We start from the raw sequence: 20517 nt of genomic DNA on the forward strand, positions 1-20517 counted from the left end.
AATGACAATATATCAGGCATAATGTCAAAAACCAGTGACTCTTATACTTTGGCATGCAAAATATCTCAATAAAGCTGTTAAAAACGCATGATTCTCGGGCACATGGCCAGTTTGGTTAGTGGAACATGCAACTCTCGATATGAGTTTGACCCCTGCATTGGGTGCAGAGATGACTTAAAAATAAAATCTCTTAAAAATGCATAGAGTACACATGTTCTGGTGGCAGGAATTAGGGTGATTAGTGAGCGAAAAGGAAGCACTGAAGGAAGATTCTCAGTGCTGACAATGTTCTACTTCTTGGCCAGTGTGCGTAGTAGTTAATAGTTATTTCTACCCTGTCAGAAAGTCTTGGGGTTGTACATTACTTAACAATATCTTAAATGTAGATGATGTGCTGTGAAAAGTACAGAATTTCAAGGAGGATTTACCGCTCACAATTTTGGTGGGAAGGTTCATTATAGACCCTGGTGTCAGGAAATGGTAGGTTAAGAGACATGATTTGGATGACTTGTAAACACAAAGTCTTTATCTAAAAGGTAAATATTAAACACACCTCCATCCTGGTACTCCAGTAGCAATTTAATTTTTTAATTATATATAAAAATTTATATAACAACCTGACATGGGTTATGTTGGTAAATGATAGCATTTGTGAATAAAATTTCCCTCCCAACTCGCGTGCATGCACAGGTGCATGCACACACACAAACACTGTGCACATGGCAACTTAAAACATTGTGTTAATTCTTCTCAATTAACAAGTCTTGAAGACACTACAAAAGTTTTTACTTTCAGTATTGAGTGGTCACATATTGAAGGGATAAATAAAGGATTTATTACAGTCATTGCATAACTTATAGTTCACCCACAGATCTTTTATTCAGAGGCATTTTCCATTCTTTAGATCCAGTTTCTCTGCAGTCAGCATTTGCTTGTATACCTTAAAGATTGAGAGTTCACCGAATACTATTGCACATGGACATTACTAAGACTTTTGTCCCCCATGAGTGCTCTCACGATGCCGCCGAAGGGTTAATAGCTTACTGAAAGCACGCCCACAGACATTGCATTGATAGGGCTTTTCACCAGTATGGACTCTCTTGTGCACAGTAAGATTACACCTTACACTGAAGGTTTTCCCACATTGATCACACTCATAGGGTTTCTCTCCAGTGTGAGTTCTTATGTGTATTGTAAGGGATACATGCCTCGCAAAAGCTTTTCCACAATCACTACATTTGAAGGGTTTCTTTTCCCTGGTGTGCTTTTTCATATGTCTCCTATAAGATAAGAGACCACTGAAGGGTTTTCCACATTCCTTACACTGATATGGTTTCGATCTCGTGTGAATTTTCTTGTGCAAATTGAGTAAAGATTTCAATCTAAAGGCTTTCCCACACTGGTTACATTCAAAGGGTTTCTCTCCAGTGTGAATTCTCATGTGTTCTTTAAGGCATGAGCTATCCCTGAAGGCTTTCCCACAGTCATTGCACATACATGGTTTCTTTCCAGCATGCATTTTCTTGTGCACATTAAGATTACAGCTCATTCTAAAAGTCCTCCCACACTGATCACATGTGTAAGGTTTCTCGCCAGTATGTATCCGCAGGTGTGCCTTCAGGGATGACAGACTACTTAATGCTTTTCCACAGTGGCTACACTCAGTGGACTCCTCTCTCGAGTGAATTCTCTTATGTCTTGTAAGGTATGAAAGAATACTGAAGGTTTTCCCACAATCATCGCAGACATAGGGCTTCTCTCTGGTATGTGTTACCTTATGCGTGGTAAGCCTAGAGTTTCTACTGAAGGTCTTGCTGCACTGATTACATTTGTAGGGTTTGTTCTTTGAATGGGTTCCTTCATGTTGTTTGAGAAGTGAACTATCTCTGAAGGTTTTTCCACAATCACGGCATTCATAGGGCTTCTCCCCAGTGTGAATTCTTTTGTGCCGTGTAAGGTAAGAACTTGAACTGTAGGCTTTCCCACATTGGTCACATTTGAAAGGTTTTTCTCCACTGTGGGTTCTCATGTGCAATGCAATGGATGAGCGGTTCTGTAATACTTTACCACACTGGCTACATTGAAAAGATTTCTCCCTGATCCAAGTTTTTTCATGCTTAAGGTATAATATTGAATTTGAGACTTTCTTAGAGTCAGTGCATTCATAGGATCTCTCTTTTGTGTGTTGTCTCTTACGTATAACTAAGAAAGAATTCCTGATGAAGGCATTTTTATCTTTTTTACAGTCATTTTCTCTGGAAAGAATGCTCTCATGTGGGTTAAGTTGTGAACAATCTCTGAGGACTTTGTCAGGATGAAGAGATTGATGGGGTGTCTCTCCAGGATGAATTCTCTGATTCTGAGTAATGCTAGATTTCATGCTCAAGGCAATTTTATTCTGTTCAATGGATCTGCTTCCATGAGTTTGTTCCTATTAGTTAAAATGAGTTATGATCACAATATTTATTACATTCACTGTATTGAGAATCTTCCCCCCTCCCCTCAAATTCTGATGTGTTTAAACAAGTTATTAGAATTAGAGCTTACCACTCACTAACATTTCCGTAGTGAACATACACAGTTCTTGAATAAGATGAAATGTTATGCCAGGTGGCTCCCATCAGGGTCTCTTTAGAGTTTAACATAATTGCTTTGGAGTGAATGTTTTCAATATTTAATATCTAACTTCCATTATGAAAATACTTATATTGGGGATTTTCTGCAACCATTTTTGGAGCTAGGGTATGAGTTTCCTTCAAGTTCATAATATTTTAGAGATTTCCTGTTTTCTATGGGTAAAATTAGTATTTCAAATTGCCCCTTATGTGGCAATGTGTTCCTTTTCTACTACATGGAAGTCTAGACTTCTAACACAGAGCAAGAAATTCTCATGTGACTCTTACCTTCTTATCACTGAGTGCTTCTTTCTCCAAAATATCTTGTTCATCTTGTGATTGTTTGGTTTTAAGGAGAACCATCGCATCTGAACAAATTGAGGGGAAAGTAAGTTGGGGAAAGACATGGTGACAAAATACTGACAAAAGCAGGGAAAGCCCAAGCCCAATCTGAAACAGGAAACAACTTCGAGTGTGAAATGGTGTGATGAAGACAAAACTGAGGCACATGTTCTTCAAATAGACGCTACTGGGCAGCCCGGCTGGCTCAGCAGTTTACCACCACCTTCAGCCCAGGGCCTGATCCTGGAGCCCCAGGATTGAGTCCCACATCTGGCTCCCTGCATGGAGCCTGCTTCTCCCTCTGCCTGTGTCTCTGCCTCTCTCTCTCTCTCTCTCTCTCTCTCTCTCTCTCATGAATAAATAAATAAATAAATAAATAAAATCTTAAAAAATAGACCCTACTATTTACGAATACAGTGTACAAGAAAAATGCATTCTTAATCAAAAGAATTGATGTTTACATATTTTAGTATTTTACATAATTTACTAAGTAATGGTTCTATCATGATTGAAAATTATGTTAACAGGCAAAGGTTATAGCTATATATGCAAAATGGGAAGAATTAGACAATGATTCTAAATGTAAATATTATAGCATAAGAGAGATCTTTCTTTCAGAGTATAAGAAAGTATGAAATGATCAGTTAAAAGCCGAGGATTGGGAAAAAAAAAAAAAAAAAAAGCCGAGGACTAGGGAATTCTCAAAGTACATGAATAAGCTCACACCAAATGGTCTCTGGTATCTCCTCAAATTTAAAGCATATCTGTTCCCTGTTTGACTTCATAATGTACCTCTTCCTCACCCCCACCAGATGTGGTAAAAAAAAATCATATATGCCCACTGCTCACATGAACAGGTAACTTGGTGATTTCTTGTCTCTGTTTTCATTTCATCTTCCTGTTCCATCTGGGCAATCAGAGTAGGTTTACTGAGCTGCTTTTCTATAATGAGGAACAATGTATGTGAGAGAAACATGCAGTGTACAACAACAACAAAAAATCTTAAAACTGGCAACTTTGTCTTTGAGGTTCTGAAGACAGGCAAGTGTGGCCTCAGGAACAGCAAAATGATTGGGAAATTTCTAACAAAGCAAAAGTAAAGCACATATCATGCTTCCCATGGGAAGTCTTCTTCTCCCTCTGCCTAGGTCTCTGCCTCTCTATGTGTGTCTCTTATAAATAAATAAAATGTTTTTTTTTTAATCAGTGTGGAGGGAACCCTGGGTGGCTCAGTGGTTTAATGCCTGCCTTTGGCCCAGGGCATGATCCTGGGGTCCTGGGATCGATTTCCACATTGGGCTCCCTGTGTGGAGCCTGCTTCTCCCTCTGCCTGTGCCTCTGCCTCTCTCTGTGTGTCTCCTATGAATAAATAAATTTTTAAAAATCTTTAAAGAAAGATTTTATTTATTTATATGAAAGAGAGTGAGCAAGAGAGAGAGAGCATGAGCAGGGGAGGAGCAGAGGGAGAGGGAAAAGCAAATTTCCCATTGAGCAGAGAGCCCAATGCAGGGCTTGGGGATCATGACCTGAGCCAAAGGCAGACACAATTGACTGAGCCACACAGGGACCTCAGTGAGTTCTTTGTACTCTGTTACATTAAAATTCATTGTCTATCGTGAAAAATAAATATTATTTTTCTAAGCTTGCAGCTCCCTAGAAAATCTATATCCTCAGGGTGATGTGGCTATTGGATTTTACTCAGAGCTCAGCTTAGCAGAAAAAAAGCCTGTTAGAAAAAAAAAAAAAAAAGCCTGTTAGCTCCAAGGCTTTACCTTGGGGACTTTGAAAACCTCAATCAGTTCCTGGGGTTCAGAATTCTGTGCATGAGCAAAGCTATGCAAATGCCCAAGAAAGAGGGTAAATCCCAAATTACTTAGCTTCGATTGACTCTTAGATCCTGCCCAAACCAAAAGTGAAAAATGACCTTATCTTATGAGTTGCCTGAAGCTTAAAGGCATGACTTCTTACATAGGTCTACTTGGCAAGAGATGAAGAGACAAAGGCAAGGCATTTAAGAAAATGCTACTAATCATTTTTGGACTACAAACTTATAATGACCAGGAAACCATGCTTAAAAGTTAAAATAAGCATTTTTAAATTTTTAAATTTTCTTTTTTAATAGGCTGTGTGCTCAGTGTGGAGCCCAACAAGGCCTTGAACTTACAACCCTAAGACCAAAACCTAAATTGAGATCACGAGTAGAATGCTTAGGGGATCCCTGGGTGGCTCTGCAGTTTAGTGCCTGCCCTCGGCCCAGGGTGTGATCCTGGAGTCCCGGGATCGAATCCCATGTCGGGCTCCCTACATGAGCCTGCTTCTCCCTCTGCCTGTGTGTCTCTCTGCCTCTCTGTGTGTGTCTCTCATGAATAAATAAATAAAATCTTTTTTTTTTAATTTTTATTTATTTATGACAGTCACACACACAGAGAGAGAGAGAGAGAGGCAGAGACACAGGCAGAAGGAGAAGCAGGCTCCATGCACCGGGAGCCCAATGTGGGATTCGATCCCGGGTCTCCAGGATCGCGCCCTGGGCCAAAGGCAGGCGCCAAACCGCTGCGCCACCCAGGGATCCCTAAATAAATAAAATCTTAAAAAAAAATAGGATGCTTAACTGACTGACCCACCCAAGTGCACCAAAATAAGCACTTTCTTCTAAGAGTTTGGAGAAAATTCTGTGGCCAAACATTGGAGGGAATACAGAATCTGTGGGACTCGGCTAGGGAGGTGACTAAACAAATAAGCACCAGCAAGATAACAGCAACAATAAACCTTGGTGGCAAAGGCATCTGATGCTAGATAGGTAAAATATATTCTCTAAAATGTAATTTTCAAGAATAAATTGAGACATGCAAAGAAACAGGAAAGTATACCACACATGGCGGGGGGTGGTTGGGGAAGGGTAAGAAAAGCAGCCAAACAGGACACAAAATCAATGCCCAGAAATCAGTGGCATTTCTATACACTAACATATGAGACTGAAGAAAGAGAAATTAAGGAGTCAATCCCATTTACAATTGCACCCAAAAGCATAAGATGCCTAGGAATAAACCTAACCAAAGAGGTAAAGGATCTATACCCTAAAAACTATAGAACACTTCTGAAAGAAATTGAGGAAGACACAAAGAGATGGAAAAATATGCCATGCTCATGGATTGGCAGAATTAATATTGTGAAAATGTCAATGTTACCCAGGGCAATTTACACGTTTAATGCAATCCCTATCAAAATACCATGGACTTCCTTCAGAGAGTTAGAACAAATTATTTTCAGATTTGTGTGGAATCAGAAAAGACCCCGAATAGCCAGGGGAATTTTAAAAAAGAAAACCATAGCTGGGGGCATCACCATGCCAGATTTCAGGTGGTACTACAAAGCTGTGGTCATCAAGACAGTGTGGTACCGGCACAAAAACAGACACATAGATCAATGGAACAGCATAGAGAACCCAGAAGTGGACCCTGAACTTTATGGTCAACTAATATTCGATAAAGGAGGAAAGACTATCCATTGGAAGAAAGACAGTCTCTTTAATAAATGGTGCTGGGGAAATTGGACATCCACATGCAGAAGAATGAAACTAGACCACTCTCTTTCACCATACACAAAGATAAACTCAAAATGGATGAAAGATCTAAATGTGAGACAAGATTCCATCAAAATCCTAGAGGAGAACACAGGCAACACCCTTTTTGAACTTGGCCACAGTAACTTCTTGCAAGATACATCCACAAAGGCAAAAGAAACAAAAGCAAAAATGAACTATTGGGACTTCATCAAGATAAGAAGCTTTTGCACAGCAAAGGATACAGTCAACAAAACTAAAAGACAACCTACAGAATGGGAGAAGATATTTGCAAATGACGTATCAGATAAAGGGCTAGTTTCCAAGATCTATAAAGAACTTATTAAACTCAACACCAAAGAAACAAACAATCCGATCATGAAATGGGCAAAAGACATGAAGAGAAATCTCACAGAGGAAGACATAGACATGGCCAACATGCACATGAGAAAATGCTCTGCATCACTTGCCATCAGGGAAATACAAATCAAAACCACAATGGGATACCACCTCACACCAGTGAGAATGGGGAACATTAACAAGGCAGGAAACCACAAATGTTGGAGAGGATGCGGAGAAAAGGGAACCCTCTTACACTGTTGGTGGGAATGTGAGCTGGTGCAGCCACTCTGGAAAACTGTGTGGAGGTTCCTCAAGAGTTAAAAATGGACCTGCCCTATGACCCAGCAATTGCACTGCTGGGGATTTACCCCAAAGATACAGATGCAATGAAATGCCGGGACACCTGCACCCCAAAGTTTATAGCAGCAATGTCCACAATAGCCAAACTGTGGAAGGAGCCTCGGTGTCCATCGAAAGATGAATGGATAAAGAAGATGTGGTCTATGTATACAATGGAATATTACTCAGCCATTAGAAATGATAAATACCCACCATTTGCTTCAATGTGGATGGAACTGGAGGGTATTATGCTGAGTGAAGTAAGTCAATCGGAGGACAAACATTATATGTTCTCATTCATTAGGGGAATATAAATAATAGTGAGAGGGAATATAAGGGAAGGGAGAAGAAATGTGTGGGAAATATCAGAAAGGGAGACAGAACATAAAGACTCCTAACTCTTGAGAAACGAACTAGTGGTGGTAGAAGGGGAGGAGGGCGAGGGGTGGGAGTGAATAGGTGACGGGCACTGGGGGTTATTCTGTATGTTGGTAAATTGAACACCAATAAAAATTAAATTAAAAAATAAAAAGAAAAGCAGCCACAGAAAACATTCCTTATAAGGCCATAATTTGGAGTTAGTAGACAAAGATTTAAAATCATCTATTATAAATAGACTTAATGGACAAAGACTGAAAACTGTCCTGTCCCCTAGGATTAGGAACAATGACAACAGATGTCCATTATGGCCACCTATATTCAACATTACATTGGAATTTCTATCCAGGGCAGCTACACAGGAAAAAAATAAAGGCTATCCAGTTTGGAAAGAAGAAAAACCATCTCTACTCACAGATGTCATAAGTTTATAAATAGAAAATCTGAAAGAGCAAGGGAAAAGATCACATACAACGTAGCATTTGTATTTCTTTATACTAGCAATGAATATAATGAAAACGAAAACAAGAAAACAATTCCATTGACAATATCATCAAAAACTGATTAGGGTTAAAGTTAACATAAGAAGTTTAAGACTTAGGGGTCCTGGGTGGCTCAATCAGTTAAGTGTTGACTCTTTGTTTTAGCTTAGCTCATGGTCTCAGGGTTACGGGATCAAGCCCTGCATCAGGCTCTGCACTCAGTGTGGAGTCTGCTAGGGATTGTCTCCCTCTCCCTCCTCTGCTCCTCCCTCTGCTCATGCTCTCTTTTTCAAGTGCATACACTCTTTCTCTCTCTCTAATATAAATCTTTTTAAAGTATTTTTAAAAAGAATTTTTAAGACTTAGACACTGTTGGGATGCCTGGGTGGCTCAGCAGTTGGGCGGCTGCCTTTGGCTCAGGTCATGATCCTGGGTTCTGGGATTGAGGCCCACATTGTGCTCCTGTGAAGAGCCCACTTCTCCTTCTGCCTAGGTCTCTGCCTCTCTATCTCTCTGTCTCTTAAATAAATACTTGAAAAATAAATACTTAAAAAAAAGACTTAGACACTGTTAACAGAATTCTATGGATAGAAAATATAAAAATGACCCATCAGAGATAAGGAACTCAATAACTTAAATTAAAAATATACTAGAGGGAACAATAGACTAGAGAGAGCAGAATAGATCGTGGAGCTGGAAGACAGGGTAGTGGAAAGCAACCAAAATGAAAGGTAAAAAGAATATTTAAAGTTATAAGTAGGGGCACCTGGCTGGCTCAGTGTAGCAAAAGACTCCTGATCTTGGGGTTGAATTTGAACCCTGCGTTGGGTGTAGAGATTACTTAAAAATAAAATCTTAGGGCAGCCCTGGTGGTGCAGCGGTTTAGCCCCACCTGCAGCCCGGGGTATGATCCTGGAGACCTGGGATCAAGTCCCACATCGGGCTCCCTGCATGGAGCCTGTTTCTCCCTCTGTCTGTGTCTCTGCCTCTCTCTGTGTGTGTCTCTATGAATAAATAAATAAAATCTTTTAAAAAAATTTTTTAATAAAATCTTAGAAAAATTGAGGATAGGTTGAGGGAACTCAATGACACCATCAAGTGTAATACTTTCATTATATTTTTTATTTAAAGATTTTATTTTTGTTTATTTAACAGAGAGAAAAAGCACAAGCAAAGGGAGTGGGAAGGAGAGAAGCAGACTCCCCACTGAGCAGGGAGCCCAATGTGAGACTCAATCCCAGGACCCTGGGATTATGGCCTGAGCCAAAGGCAGGCACTTAACTGACTGAGCCACCCAGGCATTACATGGGTCTCAGAAAGAGAAGTGAGACTAAGGGGCAGAAATTTTATTATTTAAAGAAATAATAGATGAAAACTTCCCTAATCTGGGGAAGGAAACAAACATCCAGATCCAGAAGTCACCCCCAACAAAATCACCCTAGAGTTCCATACCAAGACACACAGTTATTAAACTGGCAAAAAGCAGTGAGAAAATTTTAAAAGCAGCAAAAGTAAAGAAAACAGGGGCAGCCCAGGTGTCCCAGTGGTTTAGCGCCGCCTTCAGCCCAGGGCCTGATCATGGAGACCTGGGATCGAGTCCCATGTGGGGCTCCCGGCATGGAGCCTGCTTCTCTCTCTGCCTGTCTCTCTCTCTCTCTCTCTCTCTCTCTGTCTCTCATGAAGGAATAAATAAAATCTTTTTTAAAAAAAGTAAAGAAAACAGTTACATACAAGGGAAACACTATACGACTATCAGAGGATTTTTCTTCAGAAACTTTGCATACCAAGAGGGAGTGGTATGATACATTCAAAGTGCTAGAAGGAAAAAAATCTGCAACCAAGAATACTCTACCCAGCAAGACTGTCATTCAGAATAAGTTAAAGAGTATCCCAGAAAAAGAAAAGTTAATGTAACTTATCACCAGCCTTACAAGAAATGTAAAAGCGAATCCTTTGAGTGGAAAGAAAAGGCCATAATCAGAAGAAAATTATAAAAGGAAAAAATTTCACAGGTACATTTAAACATAATAAAACTAGATTAATCACTTATAAAACTAGAATGGAAGTTAAAGTACGAAAGCAGTAAAATTAATTATATCTATAAAAATCCATCAAGGGGGGGGCACCTGGGTGGCTCATTCAGTTAAGCATCAGTTCATGATCTCAGGGTCCTGGGATTGAGCCCTGCATCAGGCTTCCTGCTCAGCAAAGAATCTGCTTCTCCCTCTGCCCCTACCCCCATGCCCATGAGGGAACTCAATGACAAATAAATAAATAAATAAATTTCTCAAATAAATAAAATCTCAAATAAATAAAATCTTAATCAGTCAAGGGATTCACAAACTGAAAGGATGTAAAGTATGACATCATATATACAAAATGGGGGTGGGGTAAAAATTTAGTATGTTTAGAATAGGTTAAACTTGAGAGACCAGGGATGCCTGGGTAGCTCAGTGGTTGAGTATGTACTTTTGGCTCAGGGCATGATCCCAGGGTCCCAGGATTGAGACCCACATCAGGCTCACCTCAGGGAGCCTGCTTCTCCCTCTGCCTATGTCTCTTCATCTCTCTGTATCTCTCATGAATAAATATAATCTTTTTAAAAATAAACTTAAGGGACCATCAACCTAATATAGACTACTAATGCATAGGATATTTTTTTTTTGCATAGGATATTATGTATAAACCCAAAAGTGGGGATCCCTGGGTGGCGCAGCGGTTTGGCGCCTGCCTTTGGCCCAGGGCGCGATCCTGGAGACCCAGGATCGAATCCCACATCGGGCTCCCGGTGCATGGAGCCTGCTTCTCCCTCTGCCTGTGTCTCTGCCTCTCTCTCTCTCTCTCTGTGACTATCATAAATAAATAAAAATTTAAAAAAAAAAAAATAAATAAATAAATAAATAAACCCAAAAGTGGTAATCACAAGCCAAAAACCTGTAAGATACCCCAAAAATAAAAAGAAAGGAATCCAAGCATATCACTAAAAAAAGTCACAAAATCACAAGGGAAGAGAGTAAGATCAGAGAGGAACAGAGAATTACAAAAGCAACCAAAAGCAAAAAAAAAAAAAAAAAGCAACCATAAAACATGTAACAAAATGGCAATGAGTACATACCTATCAATAATTACTATGAATGTAAATGGATTAAATACTCTAAAAGACAGAGTGACTGAATGAATAAAAGTGGGACCCATCTATATGCTATCTACAAGACAGTCATTGCAAACTTAAAGACAAAAGCATATTGAAATTAAAGGGTTGGAAAAACATTTACAGGGCAAATGGAAGTGAAAAGAAAGCTGAAGTAACAATATTTACATGGAACAAAATAGACTTTAAAACAAAGATCATAACAAGACAAGGACACTACATCATCATAAAGGGAACAACACAACAAGAAGACATAACAATCAGGGTGCCAGGGTGGCTCGATCAGTTAAGTGTCTGCCTTTGGCTCATGTTGTGATTCCAGGGTCCTGGGATTGAGCCCCACATCGGGCTCCCTGCTCATAAAGGGGTGCTCCTTCTCCCTTTGCCCCATCCCCTGCTTGTGCTTTCACTCTCTCAAATAAATAAAATCTTTTAAAAATAATTGTAAATATTTATGCATTTCAGCTTGGGAACACCCAAATACATAAAACTGTTTTTTAAAAAAAAAAGCAAGAAGTCTATAGTAATACAATATTAGTAAGGGACTTTAACAACCCACTTATCTCAATAGATAGATCACCTAGACAGAAAATCAACAAGAAAATATGGATTTGAGTGATGTACTGGAATGCACTTAATGGATACTCAGAACATTCCATCCCAAAACACCAGGATACACATTCTTTTCAAATGCACACAAAACATTATACAGAAGATATCACATGGTAGGTCACAAAACAAGTCTCAAAAAATACAAAAGACTGAAATCATATGATACATCCTTTTCAACCGCTAGAAATAATCCACAGGAAAAAAACTCTGGAAAGAATACAAATACATGGAGGTTAAATAACATAAAAAAATACTCAACAATGAATGGGTCAACCAGGAAATCAAAGAGGAAGTTTAAAAATACATGGAGACAGGGATCCCTGGGTGGCGCAGCGGTTTGGCGCCTGCCTTTGGCCCAGGGCACGATCCTGGAGATCCGGGATCGAATCCCACATCGGGCTCCCGGTGCATGGAGCCTGCTTCTCCCTCTGCCTGTGTCTCTGCCTCTCTCTCTCCCTCTCTCTCTCTCTCTGTGATTATCATAAATAAATAAAATTTAAAAAAAAATACATGGAGACAAATGAAAATGAAAACACAATGGTCCAAAATCTTTAGCATGCAGCAAAAGCCTTTTTAAGAGGGAAGATCATATCAATACAGGTGTACCCCAAGAATCATGAGAAATCTCAAACTAACCTTCCACCTAAAGGATCCACAAAAAGAGCAAAGCCCAAAGCCAGTGTAAGGAAGGAAATTATTAGAAACTTAATTGAGACTAAAAAATAATAGAACAGTGAACCAAGATGGCGGCTCCCCTGGATCTGGAGTTGAAGAAGGCCTTCACAGAACTTCAAGCCAAAGTTACTGACACTCAACAGAAGGTGAAGCTTGCAGACATACAGATTGAACAGCTAAACAGAACGAAAAAGCACGCACATCTTACAGATACAGAGATCATGACTTTGGTAGATGAGGCTAACATGTATGAAGGTGTAGGAAGAATGTTTATTCTTCAGTCCAAGGAGGTAATTCACAGTCATCTGTTAGAGAAACAGAAAATAGCAGAAGAAAAAATTAAAGAACTAGAACAGAAAAAATCCTACCTGGAGCAGAGTGTGAAGGAAGCTGAGGACAACATCCGGGAGATGCTGATGGCACGAAGGGCACAGTAGGAAATCTCCAGCCGAAGCTTCCTGCCCCCTCCCATTCCTGGCAAGGGCAGGTGGGGGGCCCATGTGGAGAAACTTCTCTTCTGCCCCGGTGGACTTTTTATTTGGATGATCTCATAACCCTGTGTTTTCTACTTCACCATGATACCCTTTCAGACCCCAGTTCTGTATTTTTTATCCTGGCTCTGTCTGCCACCCCTGTCCAGAACACTTCTCCCTGGGAGTGAGTCACAAACTCCCAGGAGAGGGAGATGGGAGCCATACAGATAGGGGAGCTCTGCCCAAGCCTATGAACTAGTTATGCTCCTTAGACCAATAAAAGGCATGTGTTCCCCCAGCCACTCTACGAAGTCTGCCTTTCTTGAGCTGAAGGATGAGAACCAAGGGCCAGAGAGGTAGAGGCTTTCAACCTCAACTCCTCCCTGACCTCTTTATTTAAGCCTTTGCCGCTGCTTTTGTCCCTTTCTGTTCCTTTGAGTAAAATCCCTCACCTCTGAGCCTCCATGCAAATAAGAAGACCAGGGGGGATAGCTGAATTTAAGTAACCTTGATGGCATGTTGCAAATGTTCAAGAAAATGCAGTAATAAAGCAGCAGCACATCCAAAAAATAATAAATAATAGAACAGATTAGTGAAACCAGTGTTCTTTGACAAGATCAACCAAACAATATACCTTTAGCCACACTCAAAAGAGAGAAGACTCAAAATCATAAATGAAGAGAAATAGCAACCAACACCACAGAAATAAAAAGGATTATAAGCAAATATTATAAAAAGTTATGTGCCAACATATTGGACAACCTAGAAGAAATAGATAAATTCCTAGAAACATATAACCTCCCAAAACTGAATCAGGAAGAAATAGAGTTTTTGAACAATTACTGACAATGAGATTGAATCAATTAAAAAAAAAAGTCCAGAACCAGATGCCTTCACAGGTGAATTCTCCCAAACATTTAGAGTTAATACCTATTCATCTCTAACTATTCCCAAAAAGAGGAAGGAAAATTTCCAAATTCATTCTACAAGGCCAGCATTACCCTGTTACCAAAACTAGATAGACAAACACTACCAAAGAAAAATACCCACAGGTCAGTATCTGATAAACATAGATGCAAAAATCCTCAATAAAATATTGACAAATTGTCCCCAACGACATAGATTAAAAAAAAAAAATCATTCACCACAATCAAATGGAATTTATTCCATGGATACAAGGGTAGTTTAATATTTTAGCAATGTGATACATCACATGAACAAGAGAAAAGGTAAAAAACATATGATCATTCCAATAGATGCAGAAAAAGTATTTGACAAAGTATGACATCCATTCGTGATAAAAAAAGAAAAACCTTCAACAAAGTCGGTTAAGAGAACATACCTCAATGTAATAAAATTCATAAATGAAAATCCCACAACTAACATCATACCCAGTGGTGAAAGACTAAGAGTTTTTCCTCTAAGACCAGGAACAAGGATATCCATTCTCACTACTTTTATTCAACATATTACATGATGTCCTAGCCCCAACAATCAGACAAGAAAAAGAAATAAAGGTCATCCGAATTAGGACAAAAGAAATAAAGCTGTCACTATTTGCAAATGACATAATCCTATGTATAGAAAACCCACCAAAAAACTTAGAACTGATAAGTGAATTCAGTAATGTTGCAGGTGCAAAAAATATACAGAAATCTGTTGCATTATTATGCATTAATAGTGAACAGAAGAAAACAATCCCCTTTACACTTACACCAAAAAAAAAAAAAAACTAGTAATAAACTTAACTAAACTGGTCAAAGATCTGTATTCTGAAAACTATAAAACATTGATGAAAGAAATTTAAGACACACAAATGAAAAGATATTCCATGCTTATGGATTGAAAGAACCAATATTGTTAAAATGCCATACCACCCAAAGCAATCTACAGATTTAACGTAATCTCTATCAAAATACTAATTTTTAACAGGTTTAGAATAATCCTGAATTTTTATGGAGCCACAAAAGACCCCAAATAGCTAAAGCAATTTTTTAAAAGATTTTTTATTTATTTATGGGCTGAAGGCAGTACTAAATCACTGAGTCACCTGGGCTGCCCTAGCTAAAGCAATTTTGAAGACCAAGAACAAAGCTAGAGGCATCATAATCCCAGATTTCAAGATATACTACAAAGCTGTGGTAATCAAAATAGTATGGTACTGGCAAAAAATAGACATATAATTGGAATGGAATAGAGTCCAGAAAATCAACCCATGCTTTTATGATCAATTTACAACAAAGGAGGCAAGAATATACAATGGGAGAAAGAATCTCTTCAATAAACGGTATTGGCAAAACTGGACAGCAACATGCAAAATGATGAAACTGCATCACTTTCTTATACCATATACAAAAATAAACTCAAAAGGATTAAAGACCAAAATAAATGTGAGGGATGCCTGGGTGGCTCAGTGGATGACTGTCTGCCTTTGGCTCAGGGCGTGATCCTGGAGTCCTAGGATTGACTCCTGCATGGAGCCTGCTTCCCTCTCTGCCTATGTTTCTGCCTCCCTCTCCGTGTCTCTCATGAATAAATAAAATCTTTAAATTAAAAAAAAGACCTAAATATGAAACCTGAAACCATTAAATTCCTTGAAGAAAACACAGGAAGTAATGATTCCTCAACATTAATTAACCATAGAAACATTTTTCTAAATACAAGTCCTCTGGCAAGGGAAACAAAAACACTAAACTATTGGTATGGGGCCCCTGGGTGGCTCAGTCCAATTAAATGTCAGCCTTCTGCTAGGTCATGATCTCGGGGTCCTGGGCTCAAACCCCGAATGGGGTTCCCTGCTCAGCTAGGAGTCTGCTTGTCCCGCTCCCTCTGCCCCTCACCCCTGCTCATGTGTGCTTGCTCTCTCTGCTCTCTCTCTCTCAAATCAATATTAAAAAATAAACTACTGGTACTACAACAAAATAAAAAGCTTTTGCACGTAAAGGAAACAATCAACAAAAAGATAACTTACTAAATGGGAGAAGATATTTGCAAATAATGTATCCAGTAAGGGGTTAATATCTAAAATATATAAAACTTAATAAAATACCAAAAAAAGATATTCCAAATTAAAAAAATGGGCAGAGGACATGAAAAGACATTTTTCCTAAGACAGATATCCAACAGACACACAAAAAGATGCTCAACGTTACTTATCATTAGGGAAATGCAATTCAAAACCACAATGAGCTATTCCCTCATATCTGTCAGGATGGTTAAAATCAGAAACACAGAAATAATAAGTATTGGTAAGCATGTGGAGAAAAAGGAATCCTCTTGCACTGTTGGTGGGAACATAAACTGGTGCAGCCATTGTGGAAAACAATATGGAGGTTCCTCAAAAAATGTAAATTGGGATTACCATATGATCCAGTAATTCCACTACTGGGCATTTTCTCAAAGAAAATGAAAACACTACTTTAAAAAGATATCTGCACCCCCTGTTGATTGCAGCCTTTTTACAACAGAATAATATGGACACAACCCAAGTGTCCATTCACACATGAATGTATAAATATAATGTGGTACATATATACTATGGAATGTCACTTAGCCATAAAAAATAATGAAATCTTGGGATGCCTGGGTGGCTCAGTGGTTGAGTGTCTGCCTTTGGCTCAGGGGGTGATCCTGGAGTCCTGGGATTGAGTTCCACATTGGGCTTCTGCATGGAGCCTGCTTCTCCCTCCACCTGTGTCTCTGCCTCTCTCTCTCTCTCTCTCTGTGTGTCTCTCATGAATAAATAAATAAAATCTTAAAAATGATGAAATCTTGCCAATTGCAAAACATAGATAGATCTAGAGAATATAATGCTAAGTGAAGAGAAAAATACTCTATGATTTCACCCTTATGTGGAATTTAAGAAACAAAACAAAAAAAAAGACAAACCAAAAAACAAATTCTTAACTATAGAGAACAAATAGATCGTTACCAGAGGGGAGGGGAAGGGTGAAAAAAGGGAAGGAGAGTAAGTGTACATTTATTTTGATGAGCACTAAATGTATATACTGTTGAATCATTCTATTGTACACTCGAGACTAATGGAACACTGTGTTAATTATACTTTAAATTTTTAATTAAAAATATATTAACAAAAATAAAGACTTCTATGAATGAAAGGACATCCCATGTTTATATATATTGTAATAATTAATATTGCTAAATTGGCAACACTCCCCAGATTGATCTGCAGATTCAATGTGGCTTTTATCAAAATCCAACCTGGATTCATTGCAGAAATTGACAAGCTTAGCCTAAAATTCATATGAAAATTCAAGAGATCCAGAATAGTCAAAACCATCTTGGAAAAGAGAAACAAAGTTAGAAAACTCACACTTAGTCAATTCAAATGTTACTACAAAGCTACAATAATCTTACAGCATGGTACTAGTATAAGGATGGAAATATAAATCACTGAGGGGCACCTGGGTGGCTCAGTCAGTTAAGCATCTGCTCAGGTCATGATCTCAGGGTCTTGGGATTGAGCCCCTCATCCAGCTGTCCACTCAGTGGGGAGCCTGCTTCTCCCTCTCCATCTCTCTGCTTGTGCAGGCTCACTCTCTGTCACTCTCTCAAATAAATAATAAATACAATCTTTATTTTTTAATATTTTATTTATTTATTCATGAGAGACACGGAGAGAGAGAGAGAGGCACAGACACAGGCAGAGGGAGAAGCAGGCTCCATGCAGGGAGCCCGATATGGAACTCAATCCCCAGTCTTCAGGATCACACCCTGGGCGGGAGGCAGGCACTAAACCGCCGAGCCACCCAGGAATCCCCAATAAATACAATCTTTAATAAAAAAATATATAAACCACTGGAATAGAATCAATAATCCAGAAAATTGATGTTATTTATTAAAATCAAACTTTTATACCACAAATGAAACTACCAATAAAGTGAAAAGGCAACATAAAATTAAAGAAAATATTTGCAAATATTGCAAATTGCAATCTGATAAGGCATCTGTATCCTGAAATTATAAAGAACATTCACAACTCAAAAAAATGACAATCCAATTCTTAAATTAACAAAGAATTTTTTTAAAGATTTGTTTTAGAGAGATAGAACATGTATAAGTGGGGAAAGGGCCAGGAGAGGGAAAGAATCTCAAGCAGACTCCAAGTGAGCAAAAAGTTCCCTTGAGATAAGAGTCCTGAGTCAAAATCAAGTGTTGGATACTTAACTGACTGAGCCATCCAGGCACCCCAAATGAGCAAAGGATATTTCTCCAAAGAAAATATACAAATGCCCAATAAGTACATGAAAAGTTGCTCAACGTCATTAGTAAGGAAATCAAAACCATGATGATACCATTTTACAAACAGAATAGACAAATAAAGCAAAAAGACAGTATTAAGTCTTGGCAAGAATGTGGAGATTTTGGAACATTTATACATTGCTAGAGAGAATGTAAAATAATAAAGTCAGCTTGGAAAACTGGCAGTTTCTCAAAATATTAAGCATAGAGTGACAAAATGGCCCAGCAATTCCACTTTCAGGCATATATACAAGATAAATGAAAACCTATCTCCACATAAAAACATGTATCAATGCTTGTAGCAGCACTATTCATAGTAACAAGCACCAAAAATCGAAATGTCCATAGCCAATGAAAAAATAAACAAAATGGTATGTCCACACAACAGATTATTCAGCAAATAAATAAGAATTAAGTACTGATAAATGTTACAACATGAATGAACCTAGAAAACATTATGCTACGTGAAAGAAATCAGTCACAAAAGACCACATGTGGTATGATTCCACTTATATGAATATTCAGAACAGGCAAGTCTATAGAAATGGAAAGTAGCTAAGTTGTTGCCAGGGTCTAGAGACCCAGGAAGAATAAAATGCCCTGCAGGTAGTGCAATGAGAACATTCTGGAATTAAGATAGTGGTGATGGCAGCACAACTCTGAATATACTAGGAAAAAAACAAAAAACAAAAAACAAAACCAGACACACATACATTACACATTGCTTTGTATTCTCTAAATGCCTAAACTATGGTAGGCAGATTTTATCTTAACACAAGCTATTTTTCATAAATGTAAAAATCTACAAAAACCTACAGGAAACCAACAGGAATATTCATATTAGCCACAAGGTAATTGGGGTTAATTTACCCCAGAAATTCACGCCCAAACTCAATAAATAAAGGGATCGTGTCAGCCTTACCCAGAGATGCGAAGTTTCTATAGTTCTCCAGCATCACATCTCTGTACAGTTTTCTCTGATGTGAATTCAACAACGCCCATTCCTCCAGGGTGAAGTCTATGGCCACGTCCTCAAAGGTCATTGAGTTCTAAAATATCAACACATTCTGTCTCAACCAGCAACCAACCACCAACATTTTTGGGAAAAGTCATGGTGACCTCACTGGGGATGAAAGACTTAGTATTTCCAAGACCCTAGGGCTCGGTTCTCTTGCCTCTCACTCCTTAAGGATCTCACTCAGTCAAGAATTTAAAGATATGTTCTCATTCATTTGGGGAATATAAATAATAGTGAAAGGGAATAGAAGGGAAGGGAGAAGTGGGTAGGAAATATCAGAAAGGGAGACAGAACATAAAGACTCCTAACTCTGGGAAACGTACTAGGAGTGGTGGAAGGGGAGGAGGGCGGGGGGTGGGGGTGACTGGTGATGGGCACTGAGCGGGGGCACTTGACGGGATGAGCACTGGGTGTTATTCTGTATGTTGACAAATTGAACACCAATAAAAAATAAACTTATTATTAAAAAAAAAAAAGAATTTAAAGAATCTCTAGGGCAGTCCTGGTGGCTCAGTGGTTTAGCACTGCCTTCAACCCCAGGGTGTGATCCTGGAGACCCAGGATCGAGTCCCACGTTGGGCTCCCTGCATGGAGCCTGCTTCCCTCTGCCTCTCTCTCTCTCTGTCTCTCATGAATAAATAAGTAAATAATCTTAAAAAAAAAAAAAAGAATCTCTTAACAAATGAGATGTATCTCTCCATTTCCAGCCTGCTAGTTTTTACAGTCTTACTTTTCCTATCTCCAGGATCTAACATACATCTGAACACATTTCAAGGAAAGTACTTGCTAAATACATTTTCTCCACAGAATGACCATGTATTTTCCCTAACATCATTAAGTAGAAAAGATGCCTGAAAATATTTGTGAATAGTGGAGTAATTTTGTTGGAAGTCCCTGAACCACCATCAGGTCTCAAGATGAAGGATGGGTTGTAATGCTCCTGTGAAAATTATTTTTTTTTATTGGAGTTCAATTTGCCAACATATAACATAACACCCAGTGCTCATACCATCAAGTGCCCCACTCAGTGCCCATCACCAGTCACCCCCACCCCCCGCCCACCTCCCCTTCCACCACCCTAAATAGTTTCCCAGAGTTAGGAGTCTCTCATGTTCTGTCTCTCTTTCTGATATTTCCCACTCATTTTTTCTCCTTTCCCTTTTATTCCCTTTCACTATTTTTTATATTCCCCAAATGAATGAGACCAGATAATGTTTGCCCTTCTCTGATTGACTTATTTCACTCAGCATAATACCCTCCAGCTCT

General features: G+C 38.8%; 2 protein-coding genes across 2 annotated transcripts; one reads left to right on the top strand and one right to left on the bottom strand.

Moving 5' to 3' along the window:
- Positions 1-985: 985 nt before the first annotated feature.
- On the bottom strand, positions 986-2029 carry LOC121495046 (zinc finger protein 737-like). Its single transcript, XM_041762347.1, has one exon. It carries the CDS (start codon positions 2027-2029, stop codon positions 986-988), a length of 1044 nt encoding a protein of 347 aa, XP_041618281.1.
- Positions 2030-12566: 10537 nt separating this feature from the next.
- Positions 12567-12935, top strand: LOC121494159 (prefoldin subunit 1-like). Its single transcript, XM_041760335.1, has one exon. The coding sequence runs from the start codon at positions 12567-12569 to the stop codon at positions 12933-12935; it is 369 nt and encodes a 122-aa protein (XP_041616269.1).
- Positions 12936-20517: the final 7582 nt, after the last annotated feature.

This window comes from Vulpes lagopus, chromosome 7 (genome assembly GCF_018345385.1).
Source record: "Vulpes lagopus strain Blue_001 chromosome 7, ASM1834538v1, whole genome shotgun sequence".
In the NCBI taxonomy this organism is placed as follows: domain Eukaryota; kingdom Metazoa; phylum Chordata; class Mammalia; order Carnivora; family Canidae; genus Vulpes; species Vulpes lagopus.

Coding starts and splice junctions, on each gene's coding strand:
- LOC121495046 (XM_041762347.1), bottom strand. CDS start 2,029: ATGAGAACCCACAGTGGAGAAAAACCTTTCAAATGTGACCAATGTGGG.
- LOC121494159 (XM_041760335.1), top strand. CDS start 12,567: ATGGCGGCTCCCCTGGATCTGGAGTTGAAGAAGGCCTTCACAGAACTT.